Source organism: Labrus mixtus, chromosome 19 (genome assembly GCF_963584025.1).
Source record: "Labrus mixtus chromosome 19, fLabMix1.1, whole genome shotgun sequence".
In the NCBI taxonomy this organism is placed as follows: domain Eukaryota; kingdom Metazoa; phylum Chordata; class Actinopteri; order Labriformes; family Labridae; genus Labrus; species Labrus mixtus.
In genome coordinates this window covers 4,240,526-4,264,983 of record NC_083630.1, presented here as the reverse complement: position 1 = coordinate 4,264,983, position 24,458 = coordinate 4,240,526, and the positions used below count along the sequence as shown (strand labels likewise).

The window sequence follows — 24,458 nt, the reverse complement described above, 5'->3', positions numbered from 1 at the left end:
CCAAAGAATACCCTATTCACTCTTAAGCTAATGATGATTCATTGGTTTCAGACATTGGAGGACAATAGCAGTGATTTTTGTGAAGAAACAAAAGCAGCAGTTCAAGGCGTAACAACACATTAGAGAACAATGTTGCCTCAGGGGTGAAAATTCCCAGTGTGGTCATCACGCCTCTTTAACATCATTAGCATCAAATGTTGAGGATTGTGTAGTCGCCTGAAGGTCACTGAGGTAAAACAAAACCATGGATAAAATCGATGAAATCAATCAAGACAGTGGGCAGACTAGTGACTTGCCTTGCTAGCAGCGCCTCCGTTGATAATGGATTTCACAAAGATGCCCAGGTCAGCGTGGTTCTCCTTGGAACGGTTCCCCTTGACGCTGACCCCCAGGCCTGCTGAGCCCGAGTCATTCAGAGGGATCTCAAAGGTCATGAACTCCTGTGTACCATCAGGAGTCAACACCAAGTCGTCTTCTTCCAGCTGCTGAGGGTGTGAAGAAAAGAAAAATCTATTTTGTTATTTTTGCAGATTACACTTTTTTTTCTAAGGAAATGGAAACAAAACTCTGCAAACAGTTTCAAATCTTTGGTGCTGATGACTGAACTTTTCCAACCGTAGTTGGCAAATTGTTGCCAAACCCAACTACACTGTCATTGGTGCATCAAGATGGCTTTGTAAAGTAACTATCTTTAACTTTGGTTAAAGAACAAAGAAGAGATAACAGAGAGGAGCTGAAAGAGCCGCAATGGTGAATGACAAGAAAATGGAGAACAGGCGTGAGACAAGATAAAGAGGGGGGGGGAGATGAGGAGAGCGGGGGGGGGGGGAGAAAGCGAATAGATGGCAAGCATGTCACACGACTAAGGGCTGTCATCGTCAATTGGCCGTACTGTCTAACCGAGCGCGGCTAATTCTTTTCCAGTCATGAGCTCGGTGCAGGAACAGCGGGGATGAAGGAGAACTTTGAAAACACCAGGTAGCAATTTGGCGCTCAAACAACAGTTGCTTCCTCCGAAACAACACTGCTTTGAAGGATCATTTTGATGCTCTTCTCCCCGGTGCAATCCCACAGGGCCTTCTGTTGAGGATTACCACAGAGGTGCTGTTGTGGAAATGACTAAGAACTTGACTTCACACAATAAGACTCAGTTGACTCAGATGGCTTACGTTGATGAAAGTTTGATACAAGAATACTCCGGAGCAGAGATGGAATATCAAGCTCGCGTCTGATGCTGTGTCCCTGCTATGCCAACAGGCTTTGCATATATAGAAAAGACATTATTGACGTCAGAGTCACACTGACCTTAACTAATCTGTGATGTCAATTTGGAGCAGACACTAAGTCTACCAAACATGCAGATGTAAAGGTGAAGACCCTTGACACACTAAGCTGTCCTTGGTTTCTAGTCACAGCTGAACTCTATCAGAGAACAGTGAATAAACATAATGATGATAAGCATTGATGGGCCAATGCTGTGGATCTGAATGCATGGTGCACAAGAATGGTTTATTTGAGCCTGCAGAGAGGTGTGAGAGAGTACTGTTAAGAGTCTAACAACCGGCGCGATCGATTAAGATGGAAAATAACCACTCTGGTCTCTTCTCTGACAATTTCTACTGGTGTCTGATGAAGAGATCAGGAAAACAAGAACTCAAAGCACGCCTTTTGCATCGTACTTCTTCATTACACACAATAGGAAGGTAGAGGGAGGTGTGAGAAAAGTAAGCGGGGTCACTGGGGCTGGAGCCGAGCCCAGCTGTCATTGGGCGAGAGGCGGGGTTACACCCTGGACTGGTCGCCAGCCAATCACAGAGCTGACATATACGGACAGACAACCGGCCACACTCACATTCACACCAACAGACAATTTTTGAGTGACCAGTTAACCTAACGAGCATGTCTTTGGACTACGGGTGGAAGCCGGAGAGAACCCACACATGCAAGGGGGGAGCATGCAGACTCCACACAGAGAGGCTCCTGTCTGACGGGGACTCAAACCAGGAACCTCCTCGCTGTGAGGCAACAGCGCTAACCGCCCATTAACGTTCTTTTTATAATAAAAACATATGATATGCGGGTAAGTGCATCTTTCTCTGCATAGCTCAGAGGGAGCATGCAGCGATATCGGCCTCCGCTATTGGCAATAAAGCTGCACCACTCGAGTTGTTGCGAGTGGCATGCCTTGCTAAACAGGACCCAGGCAGCAGTTGTTGAGTGTTTTCCATTCAGACGTTTATATTCAGCGGATAAGAGCTGACGGCAGTCCGATCACGGGGCCACTCCACAGGAAGCCGAAGACAGTGTACTGTTATACTGTGATTGGTCAGATTGTATGCTACGTGCGTATAGCTATTGCCATGGCAGCCGAATCCACATGAACAATACTGGCAGTGAGAGCAATCAACCTCCAGAAACCTGCAGCGCAAGACCTCTTTAAATAGACTCACTTCAATACACACACACACACACACACACACATAGGGCCAGATGGATGTCAGCCAGGTGTGTGCCCTTCACAGCTGCTCGGATAAAGAGTGAAGCGAAGGAAAGAAGGGAAAGGTAGAGCATGAGGTGTTTTACTTTTTTATTTTTCAGAGGCTGAGGAGTTATTAGGATGCAGCGGTGCGTTCAGGTGGAGGCTTTTTTCAACACCCTCTGACTGAGCCCCCATTCCCCCAGACGCCCCGTCCTATCTGCCCCCTTTTTTTCCCTTTCCTTTCTGCTTTTCTTCTCCTGCTTTTCAGACGGCGGCACACCTGTCTGTACAACTGGGCTTTGTCTGTGAATTCAGACCTCTAGAATCCACTTAATCACACATCGTATTTCAACACCCACTGTTGTATTATGGAAATCACTGTCAGGAAATGAAGCCTCGCTCTTCTCTTAGACAGCTGAATAAAGCAGAAAGAGGGATGGAATCCAAACAATTTCTTATCCACTGTAGGGTTAAATATAAGGCATCAACAGTGTTTCTTGTAAAGTCATCATGTCAGAGTTTCTTTAGGTTTTGACAGCAGTTACAAGCGTCACAAAACAATTGTGTTTGTGCAGTTGGATTTAGATGTATACACCTGTACCAACACCGCCACAAACATGCAATTTTGTTTTGAAAGTACCCTCATGGAAGAAGAGCCGTGTGCATGAGCGCCAGGGTCAGTCTGTATCCTTAATGAAGATGTTTTATCAAAATACAAATAAATAAAAAGTGCCAATGAGTTATGTCCCTGGAGAGGCTTTTAGCCCTGCAGTTGAAGATTGTAATACATTGGAGGAAAAAATTGCTTTGGATGGACCGTGTCTTCGCCTTTGAGTGTGTGTGTGTGTGTGTGTGTGTGTGTGTGTGTGTGTGTGCCTTCCAAAAATGATGACAGAATAACCACCCACTCAGAGCTGTGTTCCGGGAATAGCGGCGGGGCCGAGGCGGAGAATGAGAGAGCGCTGTAACATTTTCATCAGACAGGAACAAGCGCCGCTAGCCAGGAATGAGTTTGTCAGGCTGCTTGACAGACCCTCGCTGCACCGATTCTGCTCAGGCTGGCCGAACGGGATTCAAATACTGTACCTCCGAACGGGAGAGGAGAGGAAAGTCAGCTCATTGTTCTGAGCTCAGCGCCGTGTGTGCACCTGGGACAGACGGTACCAAAGTAGTGACAATACTTGAAGTGATGTAAAACATTGAAAAAGGTTGCATATTTCTCTTCAAAAGCAGCAGAGAAAAAAAAGTTTTATGCAGAATTTCTCTGCCACATTTTGGCTTCGACGTGTGTTTTCAAACTCTTCTCGCAGGTCAATTCACCGAATGGAAACCGATTCAACACGGGGTTAATCTGACTGTGGAGACACCTGAGCCCTGTTTTTTCAAGTTGACTTTTTTGCAGAGTAGGGTCAGGTAATCCAGCTCACTTCTGTCCTTGTTTTCAAAGATAAACCACGTTGGATCAGCCTGGTCCAGAGAGACTTTTATTGATTACTAACTCTGGATCACTGAATGAGGACTCTAAGAACAAACTATTACTAGCAAAAACCATCACAGAAATTAGTTCACTTCTTTCTTCTTGTGATATTTTCAATCTGCATATTTTGGCTCACAACATACATCATAAATATTTGGGGTTTTATAGCGTGTGATATTTGGAATGAGCAATTCACGGCAAACTTGAACTCTTTGACTTTTCCTGTAATTTTAAATTGCATACTCACTTTTTTATCTTTACCAGGGTTACCAAAGAACCCACATTAATTCATATATACAGTATATATGCTTTAAATCATGTTTAATAAGAGAACAGAAAACTGATGATGATGTGAAACCTTTGGTTAATAAGTTAACAAGTTCATAAAATAGTTGAATGCTGTCAGCACCTGTGAGATATAACAAAAAGTATATATCTAGATTCTGCAGATACCTGAGCTGGTGGTATTATTATATATAGTAGTATTATTATAACTCATATAAAAGAGATTTAAATCCAACTCCTGTAGGACAATCCGTGAGAGCTGCTCAAACCTTTACATGCTAGTTTAAAAGTAGCAGTAAAAGTGAGTCTATGAGTGGGCGTGGCTGTTTTCCCCACAAAGGAGTGGATTTTGTGCAAAACAAATGCTTGCAATGGATTTAGAATCCTGAATCTAAAACCCCTAGTTGGACGCCTCACAAGCTACCCGAGGCAGAGGTTCATGCTTTAAATGTATCCAATAAGGTTCCAGGTACCCTGACTTTGAGCAGCTCTCACAGATTTTCCGACAGCAGTTGGATTTAAATATTTGAAGGTCAAACTTAATGCTTAACCAATTCCACATGGAGGACTTGTATTATCAGTATTGTAATCCCAATAGCTCAACTGTTTAGCCACTTAGCTAGCTCATCACTAAAGCACATGGCCGTTTCTTTTTGGCTCTCTGTGCCACATCCGTGCAGTCACAATCCATTATACAATTAGGTCCTTCATTAATTACCACTGTGATGGGGTAGCACCCATTCATTACAGTCTACTGTGTGTGTGTGTGTGTGTGTGTGTGTGTGTGTGTGTGTGTGTGTGTGTGTGTGTGTGGGGGGGGGGGGGGGGGGGGGGTGATGGAGGCAGCATGAGCGGACACTCGGAGGTGAACAGAAAGGGGAAAGCAAAAGCACCGCTCATTCAAAAGCCCCTCCTGCTTAATAAGCCTTTCTGTTTTGTTTCTACCTCACTTACCTCGTCATGTGTTAACAGGAAAGGTGTGTTGGACGTGTGCAAAAAAGAGTGAGATACCAGACAAAAAAAAAAAAAGATTGCAAATGAATTACAATTACTTTTATTCACACGTTAAGTCTGACTTCTCTGCACATCACTGCCTAAAACAATTAACACAGCTGGAAACTTCTTTCCAGACTTGGCCCAATGTGGTGACATAAAGGTCACTGGAAATAAATGTAAAACGGCTAAAAGGAGTCAGCCATTCGTGTAATTGCAAAAGTGGTGCATGGGTGATAAGTATTGTAACACAAATTTCTTTTGGCGCCGTTTCTCCTCGCAACATTTCCCCGACAAAAGGGACGAATATTAAATATCTCTAAGCTTAAAAACAAACCCTGAGCTTATTCAGGGTACAACCAGGGGCTAAGAGAGGGGCTGTTCCATGTAGCACACAGCTGGCATCGGCAGGTTAGAAGTGTTTGTGAAACAACATTACATGATGTTTAGTGGGTGATCCAGCAGCTTTGACAAACTGGGACTGTTGGCCTTTAGGGTTTCTCTAATGAGAAGGCTCATTGAGCTCATTAACAGAACAAAGTCTGTTTCTATGAGGGCATCTGAGGGCACATTTATCTACTTCACTGCAAATGCTTTATTGCTACTGGCTATCAATGAGGACACACTGTGAGCGACCAAAGACAGCTTCTTTCCTTTCACACAAGATGTGTCTGAGCGCAGTTTGGAAAGTGATAACATCAAATGAAAGACAACATTAATAAATGAAAGGTCGCTTTTTAAAGCGTACTTGGCGACTGGGAATGTGTGCGTCAGTGGAACCAAAGTACAGGCCCACATCATGAAGCAGATGCCTCTCATTTCAGGCTAATGGTGGATTAAAAAAAGGCTTTGCTACATCCGACAGCGTGTACATACTTGAACCCCGTATATGTTTTCTGGAAACAGACGCTGAATCCCCTCGGGGAGAGGGACTGTGTCGCCATAAGTGGCCTTTAACTGCCTTGTTTATCGGCGAAGCACAATGCCGCGCCGCACCCTCCCCTTTTTTTCTGCTCTGACAGGAAGCATAATTATGAGAACAGCTGCTGAAAAGTGCTAAACGAAAACAGGTGGCGTCGCCGAGACACGCTTGGAAATCGTTAACCGGGCTGGCATTGTCTTCAGCCACGCTTGGCAGCATTAGCTTTGATTACGACGGAGCATGTCTCTGAACTCTGCACCTTTATCTGGGAAACCTTTCTAAAGGAGCCAAATTAATATTGTAGGAAGGACTCATCATCATTCTGGAAATAAAAAGGTGTCAGAGACAAACAACAGGAGAGCACGCAGAGAGATGAGGAGGTTAGTAGTTTCTGCTTTAACGTCAGGGAGTGAGAGCAGAGTCTGAATATTATGAAGCTTTCAACACACAGTTCGGGTAAAGTGTCTTCACAAGAGGGAGCTTTTTGGAGATGGGGGAACTGATTTGTAGTGCCATGGTTACACATCTGAGCCCTCACCTACCAGATAATCCTGCCCTGTCATTCAAGAGACATTTTTAGCCATGAAATGGAAAAAGAGAGAGAGTGACCTCTAAGTTGCATCCGCTGCTGCCAAACTGTTCAGAGGAGCTCTATGAAGCCATAGATGCTCTCACTGATTGCAGGTTGCCAAACCACCACTCTGCACCAGTCCTTCCAAAAGGCCTTCAGAGCAATTCCTGTAATTAGACTTCACCTGAGTTCCAACTGTATTTTCGCAACAAATTTACAGAGCGGAGGGGTCGGCTATTTCTAGACATTTGTAATAGCAGAGCAATTTGCTGATTACACTCAATTATCTTCCAGCAGCTGCAGGTGTGTTTTTAAGTTATTATCATGCAACGCGACTGGGGAATTCATTATTGCCGAAGTGTGAATATCTGCAGAAAAAAAGGTTATAGCACCTTAAATGATTAGCTCTACCGGGAAGGAATGACTCATCTCCTGAAATTGTCTCCAAAGTTTTTAGTAAGTTAAAATATGTGACCCTGCTGTTACATAAATAAACTCCTTAAAAGACAGACGAGAAACTTTGTATCAAGAACTTTATTAGCTCAAGTTTCAATGAGTTACATCATCCTCGGAGTGCGGCAAAACGCATTACTCCAACAGACATCCAATTATATTAACACCCAAGATGTCGTTTGTTGGCATGACTGCAGATACTGCAAAGCTGGAGATAGCACTGTTTATCACCACTGCAGCTGAATAACCCCGATGCTTTTTCATCATCTACAGTATGTGCTGCGCGTTTAAAGCACCCAAAGGTTAATGATTCAGCTTTGTGCTTTACAGTAAAGGAGATGTAAGTAGAGACATGGGTGCACGTTAAAAGGGTACGTTTTAAAGTCTTGAACATTTTCTTTTTTTGTTGCTAGTCGATGACCTGTTTGTAAAAAAATTATTGCACGTCCTTCAAAAGGGATCCATTACCAGTCATCTTTGCTAGAACTATACTGGAGCCTTTTGGGGATCACATGTTTTAACATTTTGTTCATCTTAAACTCAAACTTTAAATGGTCATTCTGGTGTTTTACATCCTATGAGCTGTATTCATTTATTTTGGGTTAAAAATTATTTATGTGTTCAAACTGAATCTGTGGATTGTCTCCAGCTGTATAAAAGGCTGTATTGCAGTGGTTCCCAACCTTTTTTGGCTCATGACTCCACTTTGACTTCACCAAACTCTGGCGACCCCAGACATCCAAAACATGTCTTTTCACTGTGTTGCAAGTAAACATTCATTTTAGAGCACATTTAGGCTTTTTTTTGCCAACTGAGTCTGCTGGCAACAAAATGAGGGACATGGAAACTGAGCCGCGGGACATAGTCACTCATGAATAAATAAAAATCTAACACATGAAAATAAAGACAGTCAAAATAAAGCACTTGATTGGTCAATTTTTAAGGGTGTATCTGGCCTGCATGGCAGCCATTACAGCCCTTTCACTGCTGCCAATTGAAACAATGGTGTACTGTAAATGGACTTAAAGGCTTTGTATGTGATTTTTTGATCCAGCAGATGTCGCCCTTGAGCACCAGCATGAAACCAAAACAACTCGTGCTGCATTGTGGGTTAGTATGCTAATGCTAGCGATCTTTATTATGCTCGTATCTTCACACTGCATGTAAATTTACCTGAAATGAGCGTGATCTAGAAACACAGTTAAACAGTGAGTACAGTATGTTATTCTTCTTTTCTCTAGTCCCTCAATTAAACAACTTTTATACACAAGGGGAGGAGTCAGCTGTCGGCGATGTAAACAAAGTGAAGATAGGACTCTGAAAACTCTGAAAACATCACAGACAGTGGGACTCGGGTGTTACACCCATTGTAGACAGTCATGACTCACAGAGTTATTTTCAGAGGATATACTTGATTTCTATTATATTTAAGTGTGAAAAATCGCATATAAAGACTTTAAACTTGTTTTGTTCTTTTCTAGTCTTCTGACTACTCAAAGCTCTTTTACACTGCAGGTCACACCTACACATTCACACACTGATGGTAGAGGCTGCTGAGTAAAGAGTCCACCAGAAGTAACTAATCCCGTTCATACACATTCATACGCCGCTGACGAAGCAGCGGGAGCATTTCTGAGTTAAGTGTCTTGCCCATGGACACATCAGACATGTTGCTGCAGGAGCTGGGGATCGAACCCTACCAGCTGAGCCACCTCTGTATTCTACTGGAGCACATCCAAAACCATTTGTAATATTATTATTTAACACCAACAAATGTAAAACTGGTCAGAATATATCTGCATTCCACATGAACCGTCGTAGACTTTGAGAATGATAAAGTTAAACTCTGTGTTCAGGAGTAAATGAAAACATGAGCTGGGGGGGGGGGGGGGGGGGGGGGGGAACTTGGCTCCAACTCAACAGATCTGTGGATCATTTAGTTGCCTCCAAAGACAGGGGATTGTGTTCTGTTTGCCTTGTATCAATTCATTTCTCCCTCTACCGACTCGGTAAATGGATCTCTGCAGCAAGGAAATCAATACAGCCTCATAAGTCTGTTTTTGTCTCCTTACTTGAACACAGGGGAAGCTTTGTGTGGTAACCTCGGTGTAATAGGGGCAACAAAAGGCAGCTGTGTAACACTGATTAAGAAAAGGAAGAGAGATATCATCTGCTGTGAATAATTGTGGAAAGCAATGCAACACTGGCCATGATTGCCTCGACTTGGAAGAGTAAAAAAACAAGGCTTAACTTGTTTGGATACCTGATCCATTTTCAGGGGACCAGTGCTTTTATTTATGCTACATTTAATCATGGCAGAAAGCTAAATAAATAGGATTATTTCAGCTAAAACAATCTCCAAATGGTGCAGTACTGAATGTTTCAATTACAGTCCAGTGGTAAAACATGGCTGTGAGGATTTTAAACCAGGCCACTGGGGTTGGCAGTTATGGAACAGGCCATTAGTCTGCTATAAATGTCCGCCATACTGTCACGCATTTGTCTACTGCGTCCCAGCTTTTGCACGGGCCATAAATTCAACAGTCACATCAATCAGAGGCCATAATTAATTGTGCTATTAAGATTCTCATTGCTTGGCAGATATAGCTACTAATGGATCAGTGACAAGTGTGATATGATCATAAAGAGGGGATTTTAATGTACTGCTTAATTGCTCTTATGTGGTCCAAAGTGTTACAACAGAGGCTTCCCGAGCCCATTTGTTCTCCACAGTCCTTAGTCATATTGGATGTATAAAAATATTGTTCACGAAGGGTCATGGAATGATGTAAGGGCAAGAGTGAACAACGTTATTATGGCACTTGAGCATATGTGACTAATCAGGTCCATATTGTGCGTCAGGTTTTACAAGGAGCGGCTCAGAATTCATGGTGTTGTTCAAAATATGATTAGGGCATAACAGAGTGTATGTGTACAGCGTGTGTGTGTGTGTGTGTGTGTGTGTGTGTGTGTGTGTGTGTGTGTGTGTGTGTGTGTGTGTGTGTGTGTGTGTAGGACAGGGGGTGACATTACAGCAGTCATGCTGATACAGCAGCATACCAAAAGGCTAATTCAGTCCAACCTTAGGGTGAGGGTGTTTCAATGAAGGAGAGTGATTTGTCATCAGCAGGCCTGACTACATTTCAGCTCATTGTTTATGTATCAGAGTCTCTGGTAAGGATTGTGCTTGTGTGCCTTTGTTTGACTCATTCTGAATCATTTTAATGATAGTAATAATGCATTGACCTCAAAATCCATAGGTGGCAGCATTCCTTATGATTTCCTTGTTTTAATCTGCAACAATCCTGCTTTCACATTACCGATTTAAACTCCCGGAGATGTTAAGTGAAGGAACATTTTAGCAGTAAAGTGACTCAGCATCCAAAGCCCCTGATCAGAATCTCCAGCTGTGACTTAAAGCTTTTAGACTCAAATGTGGACCTGATTCACTAAGAATGGATTGCGTCCGCTAAAAACTCTGACAATTGTCCATCATTTGCTCCCACTATCTGCTCCGTCCCATCGTCTAATTCACAAAGCATATACTGAAGCACTAATGATGGTGCAAACATGCCCAAAAAATTGTCCTGCCCCCGTTCAGTTTGCTCTTGTTCTGCATATAACATGGAGAAAAACTATCTGGACCCGAACACAGCTATGCTCTCTTTTTGACTTTTTACTCAATTTTGTCCACATTAAGATGATGAGCTGAGAGGGGAATCTTTTTCTATTTTATTTGATAGGCTAAACAAAGCTTTCTTCCTGAATGGAGCAAGCAAGGACAACTCAAAGAAATAAAAAAAACAACACTTGTATCCTTGTCATGCATAACACCTCTAGACCTTCTCCAAAGTTGTGGATGAAGTCTTGAGCTAAACACTACCCGGCCTGATTTAACCCCTAGGTAATGTCAAACTAAAACTGACGACTCTCAACAGACGGTCATTTTTAGCTGTCAGTGGTTGTGACTGTGCTGTGAAATAGACGCTTTTTGAAATGATGCCGATTTGCATAGAAAGGGGCCATTTACACCAAATGACTGCATAATGTCTCATCTGAGAATATGCAAACAGCAGCGCTGCACAGAGTCGCTGTTTGCTCTGCAGCGCAGTTAGGGGGACTTTTAACCCTTTGTGTTCGCTTAGTGAATAAGACTGTGTCTTTTTGGACTCATTTGCACAGATTTAGCGAGCCCAAAAGCTGTGTAATCTTTGTGTGAATCAAGCTCTCTTCATCTCTGCTTGATGCTCCTCTCATCTTTTAAATGCACTTATCTTAAAATCTGAAGGTCACAGGGTTCATTCTTCCAAACCCAACAGAGAAGCAAAGAGTACAAATTCCCTCTATAAGGAATGTTTTTAACATCGTATGGATGGTGGGAGTTTAGGAGAGGAAAAGAGACATGAAAGGGCAGGCTTATTAGTGATGAGTCCAGTGTTTGGTAAAGGTTAAAGCTGCTCTACCTCTCTGATACAACATAATGTATCTGTCTGAAAATGTCTATTGATATCCTTGGAGTAGAAAGAGACAGACGGGGTAAATCGCAGAGGCAACGCCCCACTTTGCTCTATAGCCATTTAACCTTTTCTCTTCCCAGCAAGAACATATTTATTGAGAGCTATTGAGAGCTACTGCTATTGCTACTGAAAGCATGTCAAAATACACCCCGACCGTGGTAATTAAAGACGCAGCGCAAACATGCTGGGAGGGTAAATTAATTCCTCCGGGGCGCGTGCAGCTCGCCTGGCACACAATAAAACATCCAAACAAAAGGAGACGTGGAGGGATTTTCAGCACTGACATTAAACATCAGCTGGCAAATGTCAACCAGACAAATAAACGGCTCTTCTATTTTCATCTGTGAGGTTGGATCTCCTGCCACTGAGTGTGTGTGCGTGTGAAAGGCTACACTTCTTTGACAGACGCCTGCAGTTCTCCAGCATGTCACTCACGCTACATTCTGAAACCTCATTGCATTGTCATTGAGGGAATCACATGAATGACGGCACATTAACACTCATCCATATGTGTGTGTGTGCTTATGTAAGTGTTGGCACTAGAGTTCATGACGCACACACACTCAGTCACCCATCCAGAGTGTGTGACAGCAAAGGCAATTACCGACGATGCTTTTCCTCCGCGCTTTATTTGCAATAACTGCCATCAGCAGAGCCGCGTCCTCCATATCTGATTTTTATGAACATACTTGTGAGGATTATTGAGATTTGTGAAATCACTGCTGGGAAGTGTGAAGTTGTGTGAGAGAACAAGAAAAATAAAGTAAAGGAGGGAGTAGCAAAATGCTAATCGGCTGCACAGAGCTGTGAAATATTAACCAGCAGTCTCTCTCAGCATGAAGAAATTGAGACCAAAAAGAGAGAAACAGAGAGATTTAAAAACAGTGTTTTCATGATCGGCTTTTTCTAATCGCACGTCATGAGGAGCTAGGAGAGAGCGTAGCCATCAAACTCTCACACCACACCACTCATAAGTCGATAGCCCAGGGGGGAAGCCGTGCATTTTTCAGCACCCCTGCAGCATCATTCAGCAGAGAAGGTTGAAGTATCTCTCCTGTTAGTGTTTAGAGAGACTTTTGAGCAGCTCAGAGGTCAAAGATTTGATGACAACTGCAGCATATATCCTCATCTTAAGCCACTTTAGGTTGCTTGCATACCGATGTCATGTTTAAGCAAGCTTGAAAAATGTACATTTACGACTCCTCCACTACAAGTAGGAATGGTAGATGAGCCAATTTGCTACTTTTTGAATACTACATTTAAAATAGAACGATTACAGTGGAGTAAAAGTCTGAGGCTGGTGCGTTTCTGGCTGTAAAGAAACGGCACATTAGGAGAGTAAAAAAGTGTCTCAGAGGGGCCATTACTCCACAGGTTGAACAGCCTGTACGGCAGGGTTAACAGCCCGGTGCCAGGCTGAGTGTTGAGGGTAGGAGTGCGGCTGGCATCGGGGGCTCCTGGACAGCCAAGGTGCTGTGACACCCAGAGCCTGCTGTCACGGCGACTGAGCGGGGGCTGGAAGAGGGCAGTAGCCTCGCCATCTGTTGCACGACAGCCAAAGTCACCCTGTATGTAGGCTTTGAGCGTGTACGAGAGCCTCTGTTCAAGTGTTTGTGTGAATATGTCTAAAGCTGTGGAGTATTTGTGCGTGCTCACATAGAGCACCTGAGGGTGCCTCAGTATGTGTGAGTGTGTGTGAGTCAGCAGACTCTGTTTCTAAGTGCCTGTATACAAGGCTCTGACTGTGCCTGCTTGTGCAGATCAATTACTTTTGATTGAATGTGTGTATGAAATTGTGAATTCGCTGGATGTGAGAGTGTTTTCTGCTCTTGTCCAGACCTCTGATTGTGTGTGTAAGGTGAGCTGTGTAACAAAACAGGTTCAACCTGAAACTTAAGGGCTCTTATGTGTCAAGATTAAATCAAAATGTGCCATACTTATCATGCAGATTTTCAGTAGATGTTGTTTTGTAGAAGCTCATCCATAAATATTTTAGAGGCGAGCAGCCTTGATGCTCTCTTATTTCATGTAAAGGATTTACTGATACATATGGAGAGGAACTCCTCTTTGATAATGAATCTAAAGTCTGTGGTTTACTATATTTTGTTGTGAGCAAACGTTGCTCTTTAATTGCATTTTCTTACTGATATAGACAGTTTTTTTTTTTCTGCTCAGGCGCTCTTTTATGTGCAGCCCCCTCGCTCTGACACCCCTCCATTAGTGTGTGTCCACAGGATCCTGTTTGAGCGTGTGTGTGTGTATTTCAGCCTATGTGTGTGAAGCATGTCTCAACCACACAGTGTAAAAGTAACTTCCCGTTTCGGAATGAATATAGGATATCTTCTTTAAGCTGTCGTTTTAATTTGAAAGGCCTCGTTATGAATAAGCGAGTTTACCTGAACATCGACCTTTTTTACTCAGCAGTAGATTTCCAGATTCGATCCCTAGAACTTTGTTTAGTTTTCACCTGGCCCTCGCCAACACAACACGATCACAATCACACATCAGAAAAAAGAATGTAAAAGGGAGAGCCTGATGGAAAGTTAGACAAACTTAAACTAAACTAGCTGAAGTTAGAGGTACATGAGTGCAACAACAATGAAAGGTATAAAAATAACATTACCAATTATACCATATTATCGTATTCATAAAGTCAGATCATTGAGTGCTGTAACAAATTAGACTCATTTGATCAAGTGAATCACTCCTGAAACAACTGCTTTAAGAGTCTCTTACTCTTACTTTGTATTATATTAAGAAAATAAGAAAATACCACAGATCCAAAAAAGAAAAAAAAGTTTTTTCAAAACTCAATGAAATGTGTTAAAGGGGAAAAATAAGTTTGAATAACAAAGTACAATTCTTCTCCCGTATCACGGAGCTCACTCGAGAACGCAGTCATTCTACATTGTTCCAATCAAATGTTAAAGTCGTACTTTTTCTGAGTGGGATGTAGAAGTTAAAGTAGTTTAAAAGGTCAGCCAGTGGCTGGGTACTGACCACTTCTCGGGGCAGCATGGCGTCCTCTTGGCGAACCACCGACAGTTTCACAGTCCCACCCATGGGTGTTGCTCTGAGCAGGGCCACAACCTCTTCCTGGCTCCTACCGTTCAGATCCACTCCACTAACCTGCACGCACACACACACGCACACACACACACACACACACACACACACACACACACACACACACACACACACACACACACACACATAAAGAGAATCATAAGCACTGGGATGAAATACACGCAGATGAAAAGATTTTCACCCACTCAGCGGCAAAACTCAAATCAAAGGGCTCTCTGACTTCAGTGAGGGGAGCTCTGTGGCCTCCATATAACCTTTATGCAGATTACTCTGGGAGCCAGTTGGAGCTGGATTTAAACACGGGTTATTTCCCCCTAAAGTGAGCACTCGCTGATTTGCACGTCACTCTGATTGAAGTTTAATCAAAATATTGTGCCTTCCAACCACTTTCCCCCAGCCATTCAAAGCTGGAGCAGAATTGTCGTCGCCAAAGGGAACGCAGAGCGTTTGAAACATTTCAACAAAAGCTCTGTGAGATTGAATTTTGAAACAAAAACCAGATCATCCAAAGAGTAATTAATCTGTGTGACAACATAAAAAACTCCCTGAACACACTGGCTGAACTCTGGTTAATAGTCAGAGGTTGTCAGAAAGTGCAGCCTCACCTCAAGCAGCTGATCTCCAGCTTTTAATCGGCCATCTTGGATGGCGGCGCCTCGGGGAAGGATGTTTTTAACATAGATTGGAGCACTGCCACCAATGGGGACGTCTCTGGATGTGATGCTGAACCCAAGACCTTCTGGACCTGGAAACATGGAAATAAACACATTCAATACAATAAATGTTATGTCCTGCTTTGTAAAGATTGAAACATCTATCCTCCAGTCCTCAGAGTCCTCCAGTTCAGGGAGGCTTCCTTTGGTTTACCAGCAAAGCAAGTCGAGTAGATTGATTGTCAGCCAACATGCTCTCACCTTGTTCCACCACAGAAATATTACAGTGATTTCACTGATTTATGGCCTTACTGAAGCTTTAGAGCGCTGAAGGTGACATAAATAATGTGCATGTGTTTACTGTATGTTTGGTAAATTGTTGTAGCCCCTCCATAAGAGCTCATAAACATCAACAACAGACGATTTGTTTCTCCAAGTAAATATAGTAACAGTAGTTTGCTTGCTTTCATTTGTAGGAAAATTTACAAAAACACACACATTTTTGTGGGATTCATTTAGCTCTTATTGCATTTTAAAGAACATATTGTGTTTATTGGGCTGCTAGGTGGTGTAGTGGTTAGTGCTGTTTGTTTTTTGTTTTTTTTACATACTTTATTAATCCCTGAGGGGAAATTCATGTTTACACTCTGATATTGAGAGACATGCTTCTCACACACATGCACAACAGGACCTGTGGACATGTATTAATGGAGAGATGTCAGAGTAGGGCTGCTGCAGAGGGAGCGTGGCAGAGCTGTTGGGGGTTTGGTGCCTTGCTCAAGGGCAGTACCTCAGCTGTACCCTGGCACCTCTCCAGCTACCAGACCAACTTCCATATTTTGCTCTGCAACGGGACTTGAACCAGTGACCCTCCGGCTCCCAACCCAAGCCCCTTACAGACTGAGCTAATGCTGCCTCCCTTGTCTCACAGCGAGAAGGTTCCTGGTTTGAATCCCCGTTGGACAGGAGCCTTTCAGTGTGGAGTCACTGGACCGGGTACTCCGGCTTCCTCCCACAGTCTAAAGACATGCTTCTTAGGTTAACTGGTGATTCTAAATTGCCAATAGGTGTGAATGTGAGTGTGACTGGACCACTCCAGGGTGTAACTCCGCCTCTCGTCCGATGACAGCCTGGATCGGCTCCAGCCCCCCGTGACTCCAAACGGGAAAAGCGGTATTGATGATGGATGGATGTTTGGTTTCTTTTTACATTTTACTTCCAATGTAAATTAGAAAAAAGTGTGTCAAAAAATCAGCCAGACTCCTGAAACCATCACTGAGAGATCCTTTTCATGAATCTACGTGCAGCTGGATCATGAGAAACCACCGTGCAGGGATCAAATGATGGTTTTCCACCATCGTCTGAACCTCCTGTGGTGAATACAATCATACTTACTTCCATCCTGAGCCATCAGGGTGTGTCTCACTCAAGACTTTAAGGAAGTTAAAAAGAAAAAAAATGCCCCTAACTCTTAATATAGCACCAGGGCCATAAACCAAAATTGAGTGTTTATGATACGTGCACGTGGACTGCAGAGCCACTCTCGCGACTCGTGGTCGGATTAAAGACCGGTTATGGACCAGAATAATCCGAGAGAAGTGAATGATTATGGATCGCAGAAGGCTTCAACATGCAGCCCAATAGCATCTTAAAATGTAGAGCACCAAACAGCTGGTTTCTAAATCCTCCATGCACCATGTACCAGATGTTTAAACAACAACAACAAACATGTTCTGACTCTTTGAAACATCGGCCAGGTCAGGAGGTGGTGTTCAAACCCTGACTGGGTCCAAGCTATATAAAGATCGTTTGACGTTTGCATAAAGTACGGAGCAGTTAGCTTGATGTGTTCAGTAAATGTTTCTTTATGATGTATCAATAGTTTTAGTACATTTTGGAACTTGGACCCTCTTGTGCATGCATGGCCTGACATTTTTTGATGTGTTATAAAGATGTGGATACCCCGTTGGTCCTGTTGCTACACATTTTGCTCAGTGGCCATTCATGGTATCTCAGTATCTCAGCTAAATATTAGTAGACCTATGAAGACAAGGACAAGGCATCATCAAGAAAAAAAGTGAAAGCTGCAAACTTGTCGGCTATACCCCAGGCAAAGCAAGCGCCTTATTTGACCAGAGAGGTGCCATCTTTAGTATCATGTATCCAGACTGTAGTCAGTTTAGACCATAGTTTAAATGTTGATGTACAATTCACTTTCCTCATCCTCCCCACAACCCCGAGGATTGTGGGTCAAACAGCCAAAAGTGCTTGCAGGTCAGATGCACTATAGCAGAGTGCATTGTTGACAAGTATTTGTATAACAGTCTAGTGTACTTATAGACCTTATTGGTACGCAGCTCCTGCCTTTTGAAAATGCAGTGAGAGTGGTGAGACTAAATTCAACAGCTGAATCTGTTTTTCTCAGATACCGGCTGTGCAAAGCCATTTGCTTTGGATCTTAAGTCTGACCTTTCAGGTTCATCAAATGCATATGAATCGAAGGTCTGGAGGAAGTAGGCAAACACAATAACGAATAAATAAGAGGAGCTGAGGCCTGACCTTTCCTGCTGACCAGAACTGAATTTGTCAAATAAAAGCAAGAAGTGGTTTCAAATGTCAGCTGGGGAACGAGCCAAATCAAATGAATTCTTTTTCTTTTTTTAGAGAATATTTAAACATTCAATAGGCCCTGCTGCAAAATGCCAATGGATGAGTCATTAAAACAGAGTTCAGAGAGATATTATATTCCACCATGCATAACCTAGCCGCCGGCGTTTCAAGCAGCCAAGTGAGAAAGTCGCGTTGTGCGGTTTCAGTGGAGGCTTTGGGATGGCAACAGCAGTGATTAGTATTCATGTCAAAAAGTAGCTGCTCATTTCACAGAGCTGTCAGCACCTCTGATGGTTTATCGTGACCTACTTTTTTACCCAGTATGTCTCTCTAACAGTCTGTCGAACTGTCGCAGCGCTGACAGTGATGGTGTTGATGAACAAGAAACACAAAGAGAGAGAGAGAGAGAGCGCGAGCGAGAGAGCGAGCGAGAGAGAGAGAGAAGAGCGTGGATGGCAACTTTCTCCTGGTCGCTTCTGCACACAAACAAACATGTGGGAAGGTGATAAAGAGGTTGCTTATAAAGTGAAAAAGTTGAGCTGTTGAGGATAATGATGCGCTATGATCTCTCCATCAATGCAACATGATAACTAAGCAGGCAGGAATAGCTGCCGTGGCTCATGTTGAATGTTAAATCAGCAGAGTTTGTCTTCATGAAAGACAAACTTTTAATAGAAGGTTACATGCATCGCAATCAGCTCCCTACTCGGCCCGATTTCTAAAAAAAAAAAAAAAAAAAAACATGAAACTTTAAAGATAGAACAGCAACAGAAGGCAGGTTTGAATAATCCCACATTTCTAGCAAAGTTATTCTACTATTCTACAATCCGAGAATGTATTCAGCAGACACTTTTATCCAAAGTGACGGACATCAGAGCGTAAGTACAACACATGCAAGGAGAGAGAGAGAGGAGGAAACAACGTCAGGAAGTGCAAACTAACAGCTACAAGTCCAACTCACAGGAGCTGACAGGAAGTGACCAATGGCAGAGCAAAAAATCGACATCTGTTGTTGAGAGTTCTAATCAGCATCAAAACCATCCTAAATATCGTACTGGTTATATTCATCATCATCATCATCATCATCACTTTCATCATCATCAATATCTTTCAGGTGGTAGGTATTCATGAAAGAGCTGGTGTCTTTAGTTTTTCCTTAAAGGTGCAAAGGGAATCTGCAGATCGAATGGAGTTTGGAAGTTCATTCCACCACCGGGGGGCAACAGACGAGAAGAGTCTTGTTCGAGACTTAGGGCGCGGTCACACTGGCCATCCGTACCGTGCTGTACCCAAGCACGATTGCCCCCCCGCTGCGCCATTCACACTACACAGGACTATCCGTGCCTAAAAGCACGATTACCTCTTGTACATAACGTCTTAATACAACACATGCACGCTTTTTGTTATTATGAAGCGTGCTCAGTTTACAAACAGGCGGACGAGAGAGAGAGAGAGAGAGAGAGAGAAAAAGAGACGCGCAGTCGAGTCCACGTCTGCACATCAGAGAAAAACACAGAGAGCATGACAGCTACTTTACTGACTTTACAGTTTATTTTAAGCCGTTTGATCAGACACAGCAATAAAATAAATAAAAAAATAAAATAGACATGCGACTGAGTGTACCGTGCCTGAGCACGATACGGAGAGGTCACACTGGTCAAACGAACTGGACTTTAGCGTTGAAGCGTGCTTGGGCACGGTACGGATGGCCAGTGTGAAGTTCAGTTGATCATGACATGACTGATGACACTGTCCGTGTATCTTACAGCTTCAGAGTCTGTGCGTTCTGGTGGCCCCTTCTAAATCCTCAACATCCATTTCTTTGCCCCCCCCCCCCCCACGCCAGTCCGTCTCCTCTCCCCTGGCCTCCCTGCAGCCTAATGAGCAGAATCAAACTCCTGCCCATTGTAAGATCTTGTCGTTAACGGACTCCAATCAGGCAATTAGCAGAATGCATCTCTAATAGGCCTGCAGTAATTAACCACTGACGTCTTTATTTTGGGGTAATAGAAGACCAGGATAAGAGTAATTGTATCCCTTCCTGGATTAGTTGGAATCCTGGCTCCGATAAGCCAATTAAACAGCAAACATGAGGAGAGGCTGAGGCACATTACAATGACTTAATGGGGTGCGTATGTCCTTTTTTCGACTGCAGTATTTGATTAAGGCACTCTTGTTAATTTGCCATGCAAGATCTGCTCCCCGCCACTCAGAAACTCAGAGCCACTCAGGCCCAGTCGCAACAATTACAAGCAAACTGCTGAGGCTCTTCTGAAAGTACATTATCAGTCATAAAGGCTGATGGTGTGTCCATGGATACAGACGGACATTTTCTCTAGACTCTCTTAACTTTATGAATAAGTTTCCAAACCAACAACATTTGGATAATGAAGGGACTCCTTTTAGAGGCCTAAAGCTCAGGAGTATGATGTTATTTATTCTGATAAGCTCATTAAATAATGAGCACAAATATAAGACGCCATTTATGTTATTTGGGAAAAAAATCACTCTCTGGAGAGTTGAATTAGAGCAGCAGCCAAAAAGCTTTTTTCATTACCGTGCCCCTCTCTTCTTCTTTTTTCCAGCTAAGTACCCCCTGATAAGAGGAAAAGATGTCAGTACAGAGTTGTGCTATCAGTGTCGTGTTTATTAAGCGACAACCTTGTAACTGTGAAATGCACAACGTTAGCATCATGATGCATTTTGGCTTTTTCTAAAAGATCTAAAAAGATCAAAGCCTCTAAATGAATATTAAATAAATTCATACATCAAGACATCAATTGTGTCTCTTTTCTTTACAAACACTGTTTCAGGTTTACTGCTGCTATGTTGCATCCTCCAAATGCTACACCTTCTTGACTTCCTATATTTTAAATATATTGAAACTACTCTCGCACAGACCAGACTTGAACATAATTTCATCTGTTGCAACAGCGGACAATTTTATGTGAGTAACAATTTCATTGAATGTGTGATGTGTGATAATCAACAGAGTCAGGAGTCCGTCAGAAAACAGGTAAAAACAAACAAAATCTGTACCAGTGTCTCCAGAGGGATGCTAAATGGTAAAAGGACTTGAGCTTGTTAAAGTTATTTTAACTAGTTAGTTTTTTGACTACTCAAAGTGCTTTTACACTGCATGTCACACCTACACATTCACACACACCGAAGCAGCCTGAGCACCTTGGGGTTAAGTGTCTCGCCCAAGCACACATCAGACATGTAGCTGCATCTGGGGATTGAACCCCCAATCTTCGTGTTGAGAGACGACCAACTCTACCAACTGAGCCACAGCCGCCCCCTGATTGGTATCTCCTGCATTACAAAATATTCTCTTAGTCCATATAGGCTTTAATAGTAGTATCCTCATGGAGTCATTAAGAGCAATATGAGGTAATGAAGCTTTATTGATGATTTTAGTGAAGTTGTTTAATCAGAATAATCATTTTTAAATAACATGAAAACGCAGAAGTCCAGATTATTCCTGGGTTATAAATAGACCATGAGGTAATGTGGCCATTCAAAATAAACCAAACTCCTGGCATCATTCTCTCTCTGAGGCTCCACCAACGTCTCCACAGTGAGCTTTTTTAAAATGAAAGGCTTGTGCGCAGAAGAAAGTCAAACTTTTATTGAATTATGAACTAAGAAAAATCAAATTTCACTGCTGCCAAAAGTTGAATATGAACTCTGTAGGTCTGCTGGCAGCTTTGGGGGAACTACGCCAAACATATTAAAGCAGCTTGTCACTGCATTTCCCCTGAGCGCGTTGCATTTAGCCTGCACTGCTGCCCTCACTCGCTGCACATTTCCCTGAAGCTCACTGCTCCGGCCTCTGTGCCAGCTTTCAACCGAACATCTGCTCCCGACATGCAGCAAAAAAAAAAAAAAAGAGAGAGAGAGAGAGAGAGAGAGAGAGAGAGGGAGAAAGGCAAGTACCCTCCACACTGGTTTGTTTCACAACCAACTATTCTTCAAATCATATGAAGATATTAAAGTGATGAAAATGAGTATGGCAGGAAACTGACCACAGTGGTTGGCTAGGATATACAGCAGACCCAGAATTAAAGGCCTGTCCAAGTCAGCAAACAATCAAACCTCAACTGGAAGCAGTCTAACTCTGCTAAGACGCTCCAAAGGCACTCAGAGAACTTTTTAAAATGTGATTAGTTTGACCACTTTGAGATTGATTGAAGGTGAAGAAGCAGATATGAATCAGGAGGAGAAAGTTGTTGGGTATGTGGGGACATAAAGGCCGCCGGCTACAACTGCACCACCAACTTTGTGGATATGAGGCAGTAACCATTCGGCTGCCGAGATTTTTCTGTTTTTCAGTATTTCCTGAACGATTAAAGGCTGATAAATCATTTTTGTCCTCTTGTCGACAGAGCAAAACTCGGCTGACAGAGGCCGGAATAAAAAGACAGAGAAAGACAGGTGTTATTAGCATCTGCTCACTCCCTTCCTGAAGGATGAACTACTTTGTGGTTGACACAGGAGCTGCTAAATTATCAAAACAATACAACTGTTGGTGGTTTAAGGAGTGGTTTAAAGCAGAATGCTGCTGGATCTGTCTGGTAAGAGGATCTGTAGGTCTGCAAAACAGAACTGGTATACACTTTGATGTTTTAAAGGTGACATATGTGTGTGAAGTTTCTTGTTCTAAATCCAATCTGATCCTGTATTTGATCATGTCTATAAACCCCTCTATTTCAGCCCTTCTCAGAACAGGCTGTTTCTGTGTCTTTACCTTTAAATATGTAAATGAGCTGTGTCTGACCACGCCCCCTCTCTGGAAGGGCTTGGGTGTACTCGGTCATTCTCTCTCCATGTCCTATTGTTTATGGTGAGAAGGCAGACTCAGAGGGCAGAACAAACACCTAGCTGTGGGAGTGACACCCACCTGGGGGAGGGGTTACTGCCCTTTGTGATGTCATGAAGGGAAAATCTCCAAACAGCCTGTTTGAGCACACATTTTCTGAAAAGTGGAGCAGGTTAAAGACGGAGAGGATGGACTTTTCTTATAATTGGGGGGTTTGTAGACAGACTAGAGACACATATTAGAGTTAGAGGAACATGGTGAAGGGGATTTAGTATAATATGTGACCTTTAATGGAAAGCATTGTTTCTGTCTTCAGAGTGAAAGAGCACTGACAGTCGGCTGGAAGTTCTGCTGCCTTTGTGTGACTGTTCTTGACTTCTCCTGAAGTTTTTCATGAACTTTAATCCCTCACTCAAAGAAAAAGCGTACATTATGTGTTTGGTCGTGTTGATTTTTTACCTTTCTTGAGCTCGATGTTGAATCTGCGGCCTTTGTTCTTCAGGTAGGAGCTGTTGGACGGGTTTGTGCTCACCCTGCGCTGCAGGGAGGGGGAGGGGGCAGACGCGGTCCTGGTGACCATGGTGTGGGGGAACGTGGTGTACCGCCGGCTCGGCTCTGGGGTGCTTCCTGCTAGAGGTCCCTGATGGCTAACAGAGCAAGACAAAGGCATCAGTTCAACTTCTTTCTTCTTATTTCTAAGAAGAATAGACCATCAACACAAAGTGATGGTTTTCATCAGGATTCAGAGGCAAAACTTTAAATATTTAGGACAACCTAATGGTAACCAAAGTTTACGAAAACAGACTTGGTCAATAACTTAATAATCGGTAACAGCTTCTCAGGGTTTATGGATCACATGTTCCCTATAGAGTAACACAACAGAAACCCAAACATGATCAAAAACCCTACTTGTGGTTTAGGCCTGGTTGTGCTCCAGATCTGGACGTCCGTGACCCGGCCATACTGCACCGGTCCCCCACCTGCTGGGAGTCCGTGCTGAAGCGGACTCTGTTGGACTGAGGCGGGCTGAGCTCGTTCTGGGCCAGCAGCTCATACTGCCTCTTCATGGAGGCCGGGACCACGTGGAAGAGGATGAGCCGGCCGCGCATCGCCTGCTTGAAAATGTTCTGCGCTCTGTAGGTGATACGGAGAAAATGAGAGGCGAGGTCGTGCAGACGGAAATGAATTAGTTTCTAACATGATAAGAGACACGAGGACAATAGTGTGCTATCATAGCTCGACAGATGCAGCGGGATAAGAAAGGCTGTGTGCTGCTATATGTTGAAGGGAAGATAGGGAGAGCTGAGGCTAGCATTGCTAATCGCAGGGCTGCTCAGCATGTAATGCTAAGGACAGAAATTACATTATCTATAATTACCAGCATCAAGGCAGGACGGAGATAAGACGTGTGGGTCAGTTAGGAAATATTATATGTTGTGCATTTTCAGGGACATATACTGTAAGAGAATAATCTCAGTCTCCCTACAGTTTAATAGTCAGTGTGTGTGTGTGTGTGTGTGTGTGTGTGTGTGTGTGTGTGTGTGTGTGTGTGTGTGTGTGTGTGTGTGTGTGTGTGTGTGTGTGTGTGT

At 43.2% G+C, this 24,458-nt stretch overlaps 1 protein-coding gene across 5 annotated transcripts in view; it reads right to left on the bottom strand.

Moving 5' to 3' along the window:
• Nucleotides 1–24,458, bottom strand: part of LOC132994061 (partitioning defective 3 homolog) — a 378,183-nt gene that overhangs the window by 163,605 nt on the left and 190,120 nt on the right. For 3 of the 5 annotated variants that reach the window (XM_061064159.1, XM_061064160.1, XM_061064157.1), the window contains exons 9-13: nt 23,779–24,003; nt 23,329–23,516; nt 15,390–15,529; nt 14,698–14,826; nt 297–485 (exon numbers count right to left, since the gene is read on the bottom strand). In XM_061064159.1, the coding sequence (XP_060920142.1) occupies nt 297–485; nt 14,698–14,826; nt 15,390–15,529; nt 23,329–23,516; nt 23,779–24,003 (871 nt within the window). The remainder of the gene's footprint in view (nt 1–296; nt 486–14,697; nt 14,827–15,389; nt 15,530–23,328; nt 23,517–23,778; nt 24,004–24,458) is intronic. The other 2 variants (XM_061064158.1, XM_061064161.1) reach the window with 1 other exon arrangement.